This window comes from Xyrauchen texanus, chromosome 2 (genome assembly GCF_025860055.1).
Source record: "Xyrauchen texanus isolate HMW12.3.18 chromosome 2, RBS_HiC_50CHRs, whole genome shotgun sequence".
Classification (NCBI taxonomy): domain Eukaryota; kingdom Metazoa; phylum Chordata; class Actinopteri; order Cypriniformes; family Catostomidae; genus Xyrauchen; species Xyrauchen texanus.
Genome location: NC_068277.1, coordinates 32,478,551 through 32,495,800, shown reverse-complemented (window position 1 = coordinate 32,495,800; position 17,250 = coordinate 32,478,551). Strand labels below are relative to the sequence as shown.

General features: G+C 39.3%; 1 protein-coding gene across 1 annotated transcript; it reads left to right on the top strand.

Moving 5' to 3' along the window:
* Positions 1-2,971: 2,971 nt before the first annotated feature.
* LOC127658919 (mothers against decapentaplegic homolog 6-like) lies at positions 2,972-16,660 on the top strand. Its single transcript, XM_052148494.1, has 4 exons — positions 2,972-4,303; positions 7,278-7,334; positions 7,564-7,641; positions 15,419-16,660. The coding sequence occupies exons 1-4, from the start codon at positions 3,622-3,624 to the stop codon at positions 15,958-15,960; spliced, it is 1,359 nt and encodes a 452-aa protein (XP_052004454.1). The 5' UTR covers positions 2,972-3,621; the 3' UTR covers positions 15,961-16,660.
* The last annotated feature ends 590 nt before the right edge of the window (positions 16,661-17,250 follow it).

Below are 17,250 nucleotides of genomic sequence, written 5' to 3'. Positions count from 1 at the left end.
GTTTATTATGTGTACTAAGTATTATTCACCATAGTCACCAATATCACTGGGATTTTATCACACATTAAATAATCATTAGACCAACGAGAAATAATGTTTTATATGAAACATTACAGGAAAAATAATGGTGCCAAATCTACTGATAATTTATAATTATAAATTCATACTTGACTTCATACAATAATTTTAAATATGTTTTTTTCTTTAGGGCTGTCTTGAAAATAATTTAGTCAGCTTGAAAATTGTATGACTAAACACTGCTCTGCTCTGGGAGGTGAAAAATACTGAGACCAACATTTGAAATCTCACTTTTACATCAAAGTTATAGGCTAAACTAAACATTTGTTGTAATTTTATTGTCTAGACTGTTGTTATGTTGTTTTCTGTTATCCACCTTTCCTGTTGCTCCTCCTACTCTCCTCTCGCAGATACTGATGACTGCCACCTGTTTCTAACTGCACTCTTGATCCCCTTACCAGGTTAAATGCCCAAAAGACCTCTTACTCGGAAACCCAGAGATTTGCCTCCAAATGAGTGTTTCGTTCTTCTGCCCAAGATGGTGTTAAATTGTGTTGCTTTGTGCCACCTGAATTGTCAGTGTTGTGCTGTGCGCCTCGTTGACTCGTTGCTTTATTTCATCACGTTTATCATTGAATGAATGAGCTTTACGCCATGGACTGTACTTGATTTGGAGGTGGAGGTCCGTCATGGCCTGGGTCGGTGTGTCACAGCATCATCGGACTGAGCTTGTTGTCATTGTAGGCAATCTCAATGCTGTGCGTTACAGGGAAGACATCCTCCTCCCTCATGTGGTACCCTTCCTGCAGGCTCATCCTGACATGACCCTCCAGTATGACAATGCCACCAGCCATACTGCTCATTCTGTGCTTGATTTCCAGCAAGACAGTAATGTCAGTGTTCTGCCATGGCCAGCGACAAGCCTGGATCTCAATCCCATTGAGCACATCTGGGACCTGTTGGATCGGAGGGTGAGGGCTAGGGCCATTCCCCCCAGAAATGTCTGGGAACTTGCAAGTGCCTTCGTGAAATAGTGTGGTAACATCTCACAGCAGCAAATAGATTTTGAGTGAGAACTGACACTGAAAAATTTAAAAACAATCACAAATCTTGACATCAGCAGCCTACTTAGCGATCATGATTTCCAGTTTGATTACACTTTCTACCACCCTCTAGAGCTCTGTGCATACATAAAGCACTAGGAAGTGTAAATGAGCTTGAAATCATGATTGCCAAGGAGACTGCTATGGCAAGAGGTACAATACAAAGAATTTGTATTTTAGTGTATTCTCACCCAAAATCGATTAGAGTCATATTAATTACTTTTTAAAAACCTTAATTTGTGTTCAGCAGAAGTCTACTCTACATCAGGACTCTACAATGCCAGCGTTTTACTTGCATTTGCGTCTGAAAACTGTTTGAGAATGCAGAAAATTATTTGTGCGCACGATGCGAGTAACAGCTGAGCCAAAGTTATGAACTTATTATTGCAGCCTACCATCAGAATTAAAACTCTGGCTGCAAGCGGCCCGGGATTTACATAACAACTATGTTCGCTGCCCTTTTCTGCATATCGCGGTGCCATTTTGTGTTCCGTTTTGCATAACGCGGTGGCTCATTTTAGCTTATCGCGGCCCATTCGGCCATTCGCTTGGTTCTCCTGATGGCCAGTCCACTCCTTATTGGCCCCAAAGTGCGTCGGCCCACCGGGAAAATGACCGGTATGCCAGATTATCAGTCCAGCCCTGATTATAATTCAATGATTTATGGGAACGTGCATTGCATAACCTTTGCATTGGCTGTATGTGTAGACATATATAAGTAGGGGGTTTCAAGGTTAAAAGGTTGGGAACCACTGGTCTGGAAAAACAGTATATGTAGAATTGCTTCTTTGTGGTAGTTTATGTCATATAAAATATATTAACAATGTATAACTCCCTGGAGTCATGGGGTTGAATCCATGGCGTGCTGAGTGACTCCAGCCAGGTCTCCTAAGCAACCAAATTGGCCTAGTTGCTAGGGAGGGTAGAGTCACATGGGGTAACCTCCACATGGTCATGATTAGGGGTTCTTAGGGGCATGTGGTAAATTGGAGAGTAGCATGAGCCTCCACATGCGGAGTCTCCACGGTGTCATGCACAACGAGCCACATGATCAAATGTGTGGATTGACCTGGATCTCAGAAGCAACTGAGACTTGTTCTCCACCACCCGGATTGAGGTGAGTAACCGCGCCACCATGAGGACCTTGTAAGCAGTGGGAACTGGGCATTCCAAATTGGGAGAAAAGGGGATAAAAAAACAAACAAACAAAAAAACATTGTATAACTTTCATGAATAACCTATTAAGCATTATTGTATTATACAACAGTTAATAGACAGTTAAAACAGAAAATAAAGTAGGCTAATGTATTTATGAATGTATTTTTATGTCTTTTAATTTGAAAGATATAAATGTTGATGAACAAGCTACTAATCTGATAAAATGTGGCCTCCCTACAGTATATGTTTGTTAATGGCAAATGTAAGAATAAAGTGTCATCAGTTTATTAGTGGCTTAAGGAGATCAATCAGGACTGGTGTAGTTTGGTGCGGCCTGTAAGGTTAATTTAAGAACTTGAAAAAGATTTATCAGAGGAGACGCATGTGAAGAATCTTTTGTTAATGTATTCTGTAGTCATTTTAATGGATTCATGCTCTGTTGTGATACATTACCAGTTTTATTAACCTGAACACCGACTGTGCCACTAAATATCGCTAAGCGCAACATAGAGGTACATGTTGCTCCTTTAAGGGTTCAGAAACTTGATACTGTGTTTGCGCAACAATCAGCGCGGCTCGCAGCCGCCAAAGTGTCTAGACGAGCACATGATGGGAATCAACCAATGGCTCCACGGCTCTCCTCAGGGACCCGTGTGTGTGTGTGTTTGTGTGTGTGTGAGTGAGTGGAGTGAGTTAGTTAGTGAGTGTGTGGATCTGAAGAATAGAGTTAAACGGCGAAAGAAACAATCGAAGAATCCCATTAATCTCGCCCGAAACACGGAACTAAAGGAGCGGAAACCTCAAGTCATACCAGGTCCGTCTATCCTCTTGGAATGGCCACTTTTCCGTTGCAACACAATAATTTTCTTCCGCGGGAAGCATGTGGAATGTGAATACAAGGATTATACGGAGATCCATTCATGTGCTCAGCGTCATTAAACTGCTGCAGAGGGTTTGTTAGAGGGGGAAAACGAGTTGAGCTGCATAAAATGTCTGTTTCGGAGACCACATGCGAAAAGCTTTATTCTTTTTGAATATTGCACATTTCGCGTAGTCCAAACGTAAGCCGATTAATAAAGATTCTCATGTTGAAGGGGAATGTTTGCAAACTTGATGCACTGCTTCTTACATATTGCACTATTACCATTGCAGTCATCCCTTTGCTACAGTGTTGATACATTTTAGCCCCGGAGTCTAATGTTGGGCTTTGCTCAGGCTTTGCGCCGCTGTGCATGTAAGCACAGATCATTGATGTCGGACAGAGAGCGCAGGAGTGGTCGGAGTCTCCACGGGTCTGACCAAACATAGGGAAAAAACGAATGAAAACTGTTTAAACTGTCGTATGTTCAGGACGAGACGCACGGGTCTGGTTCGGCGACTCTGGAGAAGCCGTTTGCTTACCGCAGGTAAAGAGTGGGACGATGGAGGTCCGGACGAACGGAGTGACAGCAACCCGGAGAAAATCCCCAGAACGGAATACGCACCGGGAACCACTGGGGCCTTTTGCAGCAGACTTGTAGAGGAAAGTGGAGAGCCGGGGGTCCTTGTTGACCATGAGCGGCGTGGAAGCCCCCTGAGCGAGGACAGGACGGTGACATGCTGTTTGTTTAAAGACTTCCCTAGCGGTATTAGACGTACTTGTCTTGTGGACCATAGAAACCACAACAACTGTGCTGCGGAACGGGAAAGTGGTGCCGTGACCGAGCAAGAGCTGAAGAAGTGCACTTATGCGTTCCTGAAAAAGATGAAAGAGAAGTCTCTGAATGTTTTACTGGAGGCAGTGGAGTCTCAATGTGGGATGCCGAGTGTATGTGTTCTGGCATCACAGACTGAGGTGCGGGTTGGAGGTCAGCTGGTGTCTCCACAGTACCTGCTGTGTAGGCTGTTCCGCTGGCCCGACCTGCGGCTCTCCTCTCTCCTCAAGCCACTCTGTCATTGTCAGAGCTTCAAAGCAGAAGACAATCAGACACTCTGCTGCTGCAACCCCTATCATTACAGTCGCATCTGTGGACCAGTTAAGGATGGTAAGGAAAAGTATTTTGTTTGGTGTGAACGGCCCCTATAAGGCTTTTATTAACATTTTACTTATTTGTCTGAGTTTCAAGGAATATTCTGGGTTCAATACAAGTTAAGTTTAATTTACAGATTTTGTGGCATAATGTTGAAAATCACCAAAAAATTTATTTCAATTCATTTTCTTTAAAAACAAATTTTTGGTTAAAGTGAGGCACTTACTATGGAAGTGAATGGGGCCAATTTTTGGAGGGTTTAATGGCAGAAATCTGAAGCTTATAATTTTTTAAAAGAAATTACATGAATATTATTTGAGCTGTTAAGTTGTTTATAACTTTTGCAGTCATTTTGGGGTTTGTTGACATTTCATCGTCATGGCAACAAAGTTGTTAAATTGGCTCTAACTTTACACAGAAAAAGTTAGTAAGTGATGTTATCACACTAAAATCGTATTTCATATTGTTTACATCTTGTGGCTATACTTATAAAACAGTGAGTATTTTAACGTTTACGGATTGGCCCCATTTACTTCCATTGTAACTGCCTCATTGAAACACTGTTTTGATTTTTTTAAAGTAAAGGAGGGACGAGACTAAATTAATGTGGTAATCAATATTATGTCAAATACTATCTTCATTTATGGTTACGGTTATGATCGGAGCATAAATGTTCTTGATTGTTGTTTGCTGTGTAATTGAAGTGCACTATTGTTTCTTAGCTGCATCAAGTAACCAACAAAATGAAGTCTTTGTACTAGTATACATGTGATTTGACTTGAAGCGTGGGTGAATTTACTTAATGATGGGGAGGGGAGTTGGACAGTGATACTCCTGTTCAGGAAGTGGAAATATCCCTCTGGGATTCCCTCTGGGATTCTCAATTGCTCAGCTCCCTCCCTATTCACAAGAACATTACCCTGACATTGTGTTCATATGAACAACTCCAGCTTACGAACAGAATTGATTGTACAATTTGTGTTTTTAAGTTAATAATGTACTGTCTTTCCAAAAATATTTGAAGGCTGTTGTTCTCTACTGTTTTTGAACATTTTCCCCACTGTGAGGATGAGATGAGCCTGGTTTAGTGACAGCAAACCATAAAGCTAAAGAAATTTGTAAAGTCTTCATTTAATTTACTAATGTAGCTTTTAACATAATTAATTTCTCCTTAGTCTTTGTGTTTTACCGTGAAATTCTTATTCACAGTTTCAGCTAAATGTATTGTGTAATCATGTGAACAGGTTAATTTTGATTGGATTCCATGCATGGTTGACAAATGATTTCCATACCACACTGGGAACATTCCTATTTGCTGTAAATATTGCCAGACAAACTGTCTCAGTATAAGATCTATAGGTATACAGTTGAAGTCAGAAGTTTACATACATTTAGGTTGAAGTCATAAAAACGGTTTTTTTTTTTTCAACCACTCCACAGATTTCATATTAGCAAACTATAGTTTTGGCAAGTCATTAAGCACATCAACTGTTTATTTACAGTTAAAAATTATTTACAGACAGATTGTTTCACTTTTAATCGACTATATCAAATTTCCAGAAAATTATGTCAAGCCTTTAAACAATTAGCTTCTGTAAGGAGTTGTACTGATTTGGATGTGTACCTGTGGATGTATTTTAAGGCTTACCTTATAACTCAGTGCATCTTTGCTTGACATCATGGGAAAATCAAAAGAAATCAGCCAAGAAAACCCTAAGAAAACATTGTGGACCTCCACAAGTATAGTTTATCCTTAGGAGCAATTTCCAAAGAAGTTGTACAAATAATTGTATGCAAGTATAAACATCAGGGGACCACACAGCCATCATACCGCTCAGGATGGAAACACATTCTGTCTCCTAGAGATGAACGTAGTTTGGTACAGATCAATCCCAGAACAACTGCAAAGGACCTTGTGAAGATGCTGGAGGAAATGGTAGACAAGTATCTATATCCACAGTAAAATAAATCCTGTATCGAGATAATCTGAAATGCTACTCACCAAGGAAGAAGCCACTGCTCCAAAACCACCATAAAAAAGCCAGAATATAGTTTGCAAGTGCACACGGAGACAAAGATCTTACTTTTTGGAGAAATCTCCTCTGGTCTAATGAAACAAAAATTGAACTGTTTGGCCATAATGACCATCGTTATGTTTGGAAGTAAACGGTGAGGCTTGCAAGCCGAAGAACATCATCCCAACAATGAAGTATGGGGGTGGCAGCATCATGTTGTGGGGGTACTTTGCTGCAGGAGGGACTGGTGCACTTCACAAAATAGATGGCATCACGAGGAAGGAAATGTATGTGATATATTGAAGCAACATCTCAAGACATCAGCCAGGAAGTTAAAGCTTGGTCGCAGTTGGGTCTTCCAAATGGACAATGACCCCAAGCATACCTCCAAAGTTATGGCAAAATGGCTTAAGATCAACAAAGTCAAGGTATTGGAGTGGCCATCACAAAGCCCCATCCTCAATTCGGTAAAACATTTGTGGGCAGAACTGAAAAAGCATGTGCGAGCAAGGAGGTGTACAAACCTGACACCGTTACACCAGTTCTGTCTGGAGGAATGGGAAAAAATTCCAGCCACTTATTGTGAGAAGCTTGTTGAAGGCTACCCAAAACATTTGACCCAAGTTAAACAATTTAAATGCAATGGTACCAAATATTAACAAAGTGTATGTAAACTTCTGACCCACTGGGAATGTGATGAAAGAAATAAAAGCTGAAATAAATCATTCTCTCTACCATTATTCTGACATTTCACATTCTTAATATAAAGTAGTGATCCTAACTGACCTAAAACAGAGAATGTTTTCTACGATTACATTTTAGGAATTGTGAAAAACTGAAAAGATAAACTTCTGACTTCAGCTGTATGTGTGGTCAAATGATCATGTAGGCATGGATAGTCAGAGATGTGTTCAGTTTAGAGGGATGCTCATTCAAAAAAGCCAAAGTTGTGACCCAAGTCTCTCTATTTTCAGACACGCCCCCTCCTCCTTACTCCCATCTCTCTCCCTTATCAGAAAACAAGCCGCTGAGTAAGTAATACAGTTTTCTTCAGTTTAAACAAGCATCTGTTGATTTGTAATGCTTCTAAAAAAATTACCTACCTTGATGTGAAGTATGATGTTTAATCCCTTTGTTTAATTACTGTTTTATCCTGACAGTCCCTTTCTGAAACCTTTTGTGTCATCTGTGCATGTCGTGTTGTTGGAATGCAGTTAAATAGAAAAAAACTAAACATTTTCATCTGCCTATTTCTTGCAGATTCTTCCTTCCTGATACTGCCTTACACAGAAACTGAGGCAACGCATTCAATCAGTGGAATGTCACAAGACTATTTAGGTTGGTGAAATCTTCAGCAAATTAGTGCATTAAAAGTGTAATAAGTACATTCAGTCAGTGGTGAATTCTCAGGACCAGCAAAGCCTTCTCTGCTGGCCTAACATGACAAATAAATATTTTTAATTCTATCATTCTCAATCACTTTTTTGCATATGTGTTTTTAATCACTTTCCACTCTTAATTAATCTACAAACAAATAGAGAAAAACAAAGTTTATCCAGTCAGAATTTATTCCTTGATGCTTACAAGCAACGCGAGACAACTCTTTCACAAATTACATGGCCGAAGCAGTGTGTGAGTCTGAGCTCCACCCCGTCAGGCCTTCAGAATTTCCACAAAATCCCTCAGCAGTGCAAATGAATGAGCAACTAAAGTCAGTGTGTCAGATTCATCAGCCAATCAGATTGATTTATATGTTCTTGGTGGGTGTGGTTTTTAGGATATATCCCAGTCGAGGCCTTCTAGCTGGCCTTGAGTGACGCAATCACGCTTTAAGTGATGTACGTAATTTGAAAGTGAAGAGCATGAGATCTTGTTGACAAGTCGGCTGTCATCACCATTGAGAAAGAGATCCTTATGGACTGATTTAAAATCCACGGCCTGCCACTGCATTCAGTAACTACTAAGACTGATTGCTTGATATAATAATATAATTATTTAATGTTGTATGTATACTTTTAGGGATAGTTCACCCCAAAATGGAAAGACTATCATAATTTACTTCCCCAAATGTTGTTTTTAAACTTGTATGACTTTCTTTTTTCCATGGAACGCAATAAGAGATGTTAGACATTATGTTATTCTCAGTCGCCATTCACTTTTTTTGCATCTGTTTTCCATAAAATAAATATGATTGGTAACTGAGACTTTCATTCTGCATAACATTACTCTTTTTATGTTCCACAGACTAAAGAAAGTCATACAGGTTTGGCACAACATGAGGGTGAGAACATGATGATGAGTTAAGTACATTTTTGAGAGCTGCTAATCAATCACTACGTTTTCATGGCCACCAGAAAGTGGCTTATTGTGAGAAAGCAGTGTTTCCATTTACATACTTTGTACAAGTGGTGTACACTTTACGGCCATATACATGCAGCTCATTCAGTAAGCAGCTTTCTTCACAGCAACATAATTTCCCTGCAACCTTTGTTGTCCAGCGTGATATGCAGTGGAATTGCCCTGCAATAGTGGGGTTTGCCCTCTTACTTAAAACTCAAAAAATTCCCCAGTTTGCGAGTGCATTTGCAAACGTGAGTGATCGTCAATATTTTACATTGGTGTGTGTATATGGGTATAGTTTATATTGTATGTGATTTTCCCTCTGTAGCCCCAGAAATGTTTAATTCTTTCCACTGTTTTGGCTTGTTATTGGGCTCCATCCTATGACATTATTTCTCCGGTCTGTTCAAATGTGCACTTATGTGTTTACTTGGCCACATAAGCCAAGTTCTCCGGGAGAAACCTGGGTATGATAACCGCTTTCTCTTAATCACTTAAACAGCTTAAGGAAATTGCTGTTCTCCTTTACATTACATTTCAGAATGCCATTTTCTTCAAAACCCTGGTATAAACTGTTTTCTTAAAGGTGCAGTATTTTAAGATTCAGAAACCCTTGTTATTAATGACACTTGTGGCTGTTATATAAACTGCAGCCAGCTACCCTTTACTCCTGCACACACACTATAGGGACATGACATAACATACAAAGAGTCTGAACGTGATTCACTGGCATAATGCTGACAGATGAGGTAGCATAATTAAAATTACACCGTTATGATTGTATCACAAAAAACTTTGATACTAAACTAAAACTACTTTTTCTAGCATAGCATACTGATACACATAAACATCTACATACTACCGAACTATACCTGACAGTTTACTGTTGCACTGTTATGTTGCACTATTGTATGTTTTGTATGTCATATATTGTACTACGAATAAAAACCAGTATGTTTGCTTACTTTTATCCTGTATACCTGACTTTTAGTGTAAAGAGAAGGTTGTTGAAATTATTTGAAAGAAATCCCCTGCCGATGTTCACTCTAGTTTTCCCTCGATCATGTTCCCGCTTAGCCAGACTGGATTCAGTAGATGAATGTTTTTTGTTTTTATTATTGTTTTTTTTTTTTTTGGGCTTACTCTGAGTATGTGTAGGAGTCGGTGTTGTGCTGGGATCCGGACGTTTGCTGGATTCCATCTCTAAGATAACATTACCTAGTGTTGCAGACTGTTTTCGCTGTTGAATAGCGGATGAGAAGCTATTACTGTCTGAGGCAAGGCTCTCGGGAGTGTGCATAAACGTCACATCCTTTGGATTTTCCCGGCAAAAGCGACCCGCTCCTATCCCATGAAAATCAGTCTACAGGCTATAATAGGCAACCTAGGAAGTCCGGGAAGGGCACATTTTTTAAGTTGCGTTATAAGCCGTTCACACATTGGCAAAAAAAGGTGAATATTACATGTAAATTGTTACATTTTGCACCTTTAAGTGCATGTAAACGTGGTCAATATATCATGTTCAGTGAGTTATTAAAGGCTTATCCGTGTATTCGTATTTTTCTGTAAGCATTGGTCAGCAAAGCATTCCTCTCTCTACTGCAAATACTTAACAAACCTCAGAAAACATAAGAAGTCTCAGTGCTTATTTTAAGATTTTTAAACTATAAACATGTTGCCTAAGAGCAGGCATTTATTTTGTCATACTCTTTCCTTCTTTCTCTTGTTCATTTAGTCCTATTATGAAGCCAAATGCTTTTTGGGGGGTCTGGAGACTGACAGACATACAGTATGTTACTTGCTCTCTCTCTCTCTCTCTCTCTCTCTCTCTCTCTCTCTCTCTCTCGTTTATAGCATTTTTTTCTGTTGTGCTGAATACATGGATTATACTTCCTTCTGAGGATTCCAAGTTTCCATTTTTGACTGTTTGAATATTGTGCAGCAGATATCTAGAAGTGCTGTATGAAAATAGATTAAATAATATCATCTACCAGTGTTTCAGCACAGAGTTGAAACTCTCTGTAAATTAGATTATGAGCAACAATGGGCAGTTTTGTCAGGATGCTGACTGGGGACTCAGAGCGTCCTGCTCTCTTATCTGCTATGTCTCCCAGCACTGCAGTGATTACCGCAGTGCTGAAAAGCATTTAGAAGTCAGAAGACGGGGAACAAGATCCTCTTTTGGTGTGTCACATACATTCTTGCCTTCATTATATTCATGTTGTTGCTTCCTGCTGAGTTTTGCAATGCAGACCCTGGCACAGCCAGCAAGTCACATTTTAAAATAAGCTTTAAATTACAGGCATCGCTGTGGCTTTCCTTCTTCCTGACAGAGCACAGGCCAACACGCAATTTAACTAATGAAGTCCTGACTATCTTTGCAGAGATACTTTACAGATGTCGACAAAGAATTACTCTATAAATTGCTGGAAAATTAGTTGCTCCTGTTTCTGGAGGAACACTCATTCAAGGTGTTTAAGTTCTCGTTAATTTTGGCTGATTTGATGTAATGTGTTTATGTGGAAATTGTGTTTGTTCCTATCTATAGGAACTCTATGGATATTTGTCTCGTTAGTGTTGTGACAGAAACAAATCATTTTGCTTTCTCATCCTGACATGGGCTGTTAGTTTAATTTTAGATGGGGATCAATATGCAGTATATTCTCTCACTACAAATTCATCATTCAGATGAATGAGCTACTAAATGACTTCCAAAAAGTACTTCAAAGAATCATGATATGCTTACCCAGCCATACTGTAGATAAGGAATTGCACTGACTGCTGCCAGACTACTATGTTTTATATTTATATTTATGCATTTGGCAGATGCTTTTATCCAAAGCGACTTACAGTGTACTTATTACAGGGACAATCCCCCCAGAGCAACCTGGAGTTAAGTGCCTTGCTCAAGGACACAATGGTGGTGGCTGTGGGGATCGAACCAGTGACCTTCTAATTACCAGTTATGTGCTTTAGCCCACTACACCACCACCACTCCAATTTTATTACAATAAAAATGAAACACTAGGGTTATTTTGAAATATTCCTTTAGATGCACATTTAAAGTTGGCTTACATTTGGAACCAAGCAATTTCAAGTAGTGCTATTGTTGTAGAATTGTGAAAATATTGGAAGTGATTTAGAGTTTTCTGGCAGTTCTCATTGTGGCATTTTCATTATCACCCCTCTACGCTCCCTTAACCACTCGCTGGCTCAGTGGAAGGGTCTAATATGTGGACGGAGATCTAATATTTGGCACAGCAGGACAGCCACGACTCCATCCTCTCCTCCCCCCTCTAATTTTGTGGTGTTGGACTAGGCACACAAGTACCAAGAATGCTTTAGCAGGCATTAACAACTGTGCATGCATCACATTGCTTATAAGTAACATTGAAAACAAGATAGGTAAAGTTGTTCACGACAAACATTAATGTTGGCTTGGCAAAGCCTTGTCTGAAAGCTTAAACTAGTTTTAAAAGTTTTAAGTTAAATTATTATACAGACATTACAGTAAGACAAACGGCAAACTAGCTAGATAAACCAACATACTCTCACTGCGAAATCGTCCAGATTCGTACAACTTTTCTAAATTTGGCTAATTCGTATGATATCGTGTGACTGCACTCATTTGAAATCCTACGAATTGCGTCGCTAGACATCTGTGGCAGGGCGGAGGGTGGGGCCGGGTGGTGATTATACACACCCAGTCCCTTATCAGGCTAATCAAGCCTCCGAGAGGGATTAAGGCCAACCGCGGAAGATGGTGCAGGAGAGAGAATTTGTTTACGGGCATGTCCGTCGTTTGTGTCTTTAGTTAAAATTTCGAATTAAACTATTATTTATATTGTCTCCTCTTCGCCCGTTTATATCCCTTAACACTCCTGATAAGGGACCGAGTGTGTATAATCACCACCTGGCCCCACCCTCCGCTCTGCCACAATCGTTTCCATCTAATACCCAACAATTTCTTCAGTCACACACAACAGCTTCCTATCATGTTGACACACTCTACTGATTGGTTAAGTTTAGATAAGGGGTTTGTGTAAGGGCATAATATTAATAAGTTTGTCCTTAATGCCTTGTGTGCGAAACTCGCGCTTACATCCGCATTAGACATCCTGGAATTTGCACATGAAGTCATATGAGTTTATGTGAACAACATTGTGCGAAACCATACGAAATAGCCAACTCGTAAATTATGTACGACTCGGGTTGGATAAACCATCAGATAGATAGTTTGGATAGAGAGAGAGAGAAAGAGAGAGAGCAACTTAGGGTGTGTTCACACTTGGCAGGCTTGGTTCGATTAAAACAAACTCTGGTGCGATTGCTTTGTTAGTGCGGTTCATTTGAACAAATATGAACGCTGTCACCCGAACCTTGGTGCACACTAAACAAGCGAACCGAGACCTCCTGAAAAGTGGGTCTCGGTCCGCTTCCAAACGAACTCTGGTATGGTTCGATTGATATATGAAAGCAACATGGACCAAAGAAGTCTAAACCGACCAAAAACAGGAAGTAATTTGCCTAATACTGACCTCAAGCATGTAATGTTTCCCATTACATTTTGGTACTGGCGTCGGAACCGCTCGTCAGCTGTCCTTGCAGCATATCTTTGTTTGTGTGTACAACTGAGGAATTCCTGGTTTTGTTTTTTGACTCCTTTACACATTTTATTAACTCTGCGATTTTTCTCAGCTGGTAAAAATACCACCATAAATACATATATACATCCAATGAGTGCATTTCGCCAGCATTGTTTTGGATGATTGGTAAGTTCCGTCAAAAAATATATGTCATAAAAGATGTACAATCAGGTTGTGAATTTTTCCTGATGCCTTTGGTTTTGTACCGTTAGGTTCGGTGTTAAAAATGCCAGTCTGAACGCTAAACGAACCAGGACTAAATTTATCATTTTCATTTTTGGTCCAGACCAAGAGGACCAAGAGACCCAAACTACAAGTGTGAACACACCCTTAAACACATTAAAAGTGTGGGTTTGTTTACATTAAAAAATTTTACAGTTGCAGTTTGAATTACCAAGCATTCCATTGGCCCTTTCAGACATTCCATTATTGTAGGTTTATGGGATTTATCAAATTTTTATCATCTGCTGTGCAAAGAAAAGTAAGGTCGTTCAGTTTCAAAAGACACAGCACACTATTCTAGAACAGACTGAAGGTCTGCCAAGTTTGGTGGATATAGATTGAAAGCTCTAGGAGGAGTTAGTTTTAGAAATGTTGATCTTTGTACTGGGATTTTGAAAAAAATTGTCAAGCCAACATTAGTACGCAAGTAGAGTGTGACATTTCCTGCAATTGATCACAATTTTACCATTGTTTTCAGAATTTAACTTGCAAGGATTTGTTTTGCTTGTGATTAGTTCAAGATTTGTTTGAAGGATTCAAATAATGGAGACAGTTAAATATAAGACTTTTACATTCTTAACTGCATTTTTTGATGCCTTCTTGGTAGGTTTGTGCATTGTTTTTCCATCGTTTTGATTTTAAATCTAGAAAGAGACTAAAATGTATGGAAATTTCTATGGAAATTATCTTATTCTCCTTGACTCTGCTATCTCTCCCTCTTTCCCATGCCTGTGTTGATTTGTGTGTATTTGGAACCACACACTAAGTCTATGACGGGAGAATCAGAGATAACGATTGTGTATTTCAGAACCCCTCCTTAAACAAAACTTACTTCATTAACAGTGTGTCCTCTGCAATCTGATTGGGCCAGAGAGGGTTGAGACTGAGCAGAATGGAGGCACAGGCCCAGGGCTTTAGATCCTCTCTCTCAATAGGGCCTGTGAAGCAAAATAATGCCATCAGTCTGTGTTTGAGTTAATCAGATTGGATAGACTGGCGGCTGGGGGGTCAGGGGGTCGCGGGCCTTCACCGAGTGGTCAGAGAGCTGAATGCTGGCCCTCGGAGGGGGAGAGGGGGCCCAGAGGGAGGAATGCTAGGGCAAGAGTGGGGGGTGTTAGAGTCAGAGATGACAGATTTGGGCCGGTTAGTGGGGGTCGTTGCTTCTTCAGTTTCAAATCCTCTTCTGATAGAATCTAATCGAGATTTCGACAATACATGGGCTCTCTGTAATATTAAAAACATTATTTGTCATGACAGCATATTAGTGTAGAAATAAGTGTGGAAATACTTAGGAACACTATTTTTGGGACTTTAGAGGCTTTCAGAACTGCACATTCTGATGTTACTCTACAATAAACTGTTTTACATTGCTTATTATGAAGGAGTTTTCACAACATCTTATCGCATTTTTTGTGCTGACTTTTTTAACCAGTGAAGAAAAAAAATACTGCAGCTAGAAACTCATTTGTTGAGGAGGGAAAAAAATTGTTAAAGGTATACTTTACCCAAAAATGAAAATTCGGTCATCGTCATGTTGTTCCAAACCTGTATGACTTTCTTTCTTCTGTAGAACACAAAAGGAAATGCTGTGCAGTATGTTAGTCTCAGTCACTATTCACTTTTCACTTTTTTTCTTCCATATTTTGAGAGTGAATGGTGACTGAGGCCATGCCAAATAGTGTGAAAGTGGCCTGAGGCTGTCATTCTGCCTGCAATTTTGTTTTGTGTTCCATGGAAAAAAGATATAGTCATATTGATTTAGAACAACATCAGCGTTATGAAATGATAACAGAATTTTCATTTTTGGGTGAACTTTCCCTTTAAAATCTAGTTTTCTGCTGTGTTTTCTGTGCTATGGTATCCTTTAATGAAATTCAAGTTTCTTTCATTGTGTTTTCTCTCCTCAGATGCGAATATGTCTCCCTCCTCCCTGGCACAGAATCACTGGTGTAACGTGGCATACTGGGAACTTCGCACACGCGTGGGCCGTCTGTACCCAGTGCACGATGCCTCGCTTAGCATCTTCTTTGACCTACCTCAGGGTACAGGCTTATGCTTGGGCCTGCTCCCACTCTCTCCTCGCTCCACCTCCGTGCAGCGTGCCCGTGGCAAGATCGGACATGGCATCCTCCTCAGCAAAGAGCCAGATGGAGTTTGGGCCTACAATCGTAGTCAGCACCCTATTTTTGTGAATTCACCCACTCTGGAGCATCAGCCCTACATGAGTTTGACTGTGAGGAGAGTCATGCCAGGGTACTCCATTAAGGTTTTTGACTATGAGAAGTCATGCCAAATTCAACATCCCAGGGATTTGGCACACCATGAAGGGCCATACGACCCAAACAGTGTGAGGATCAGTTTTGCCAAGGGCTGGGGACCGTGCTACTCAAGACAGTTTATTACATCATGTCCGTGCTGGTTGGAGATTTTGCTCAACAAACACAGATAGCGTACACACACACACAAACAAATGCAAACACATACTGTACTCTTACCACATCCTGCACACACTCACTACATACACTCACAACCCCAAATGTAATCTATCTAAATTTAATATAAAGTTTTATATAAAAGTATTATATGGAATACTTGTAAATACTGAGTCATTTTTACAGCATAATTATTTATGTATGGTGCAATGTCTTTATGGATGGACAGAGGAAATAAAAACAAATGAAATGCACTTTGGATTTCTGTGTGTTGTAATGTGCCATTTTTACTATAGAGTTTCCTTTTGAACTTAGTTTTAGTAAATAATTGTAATATTTTCAATAACCACAGGATACATCTCTTAGGCTAATTAATAATTAGGTATTTTTGAAATGTTTGATGTTTATACTGTATGTGGAAAACTATAGAAAATAGCATATAATAACTATAATAATATGTATAAACAGGAAATCTGTGTATAGGTGTGTTGTCTGTTTGTTGCTGGGCTGCCGGATGAGGGTTGATTTAATTTCAACTCAGTAGATAAATCTAACCTTTTAATTAAGTTTCATCCTTATTATCAGTGCTCATCAAAATGATCACTAATTTACCATTAGATCTCTTAACTTTGATAACAGATTTGTTGTTTAGCTGACTTTTCATAAATACATTTGTATTATATGTATATGCCAAATGGAGAAAACCACAGTAAAATATTGGAAACACTATACAGTAAGGTTGCAGTTGTTAATATTAGTTAATGGCATTAGTTATCATAAACTAACAACAATACTTTAATAGCACTTATTAATATTAGTTAATGTTAATTTCAACATATAATACATAAAAAAAAAATCTAAGTTGTATCAAGGATAGTTAATGCATTATTACCTGTTATGAACTAACAATAAACAATTGTATTTAAATTAGGGCTGTCAATCGCTAAAAAATTTTAATCTAATTATTTACATGGTGTCCTGATTAATTAATCGCATATACAAATATTTGCTGAAAAAAGCCCCTCATATAACAATATCTCAATATATAATGATTATACATATTTATATCTGTATAAATATTTTAGGGCTGACGATTTAACACGTTAATTCAGTGCGATTAATTTTACAAAAAATAACGCTTTAAAAAATTAACGCCATTAATCGGAATGCCCCTGGACCGTAATAAGGAAGATTCCTGAGGAATGCAAGCTTGTAGTACCACCTGTTTACTCCAGAGGGCAGTAAGTGAAATTTCAGCTGTATGAGCAACGCGCAGTTTATACAGTGAAGAAAACAACATGCCGCAA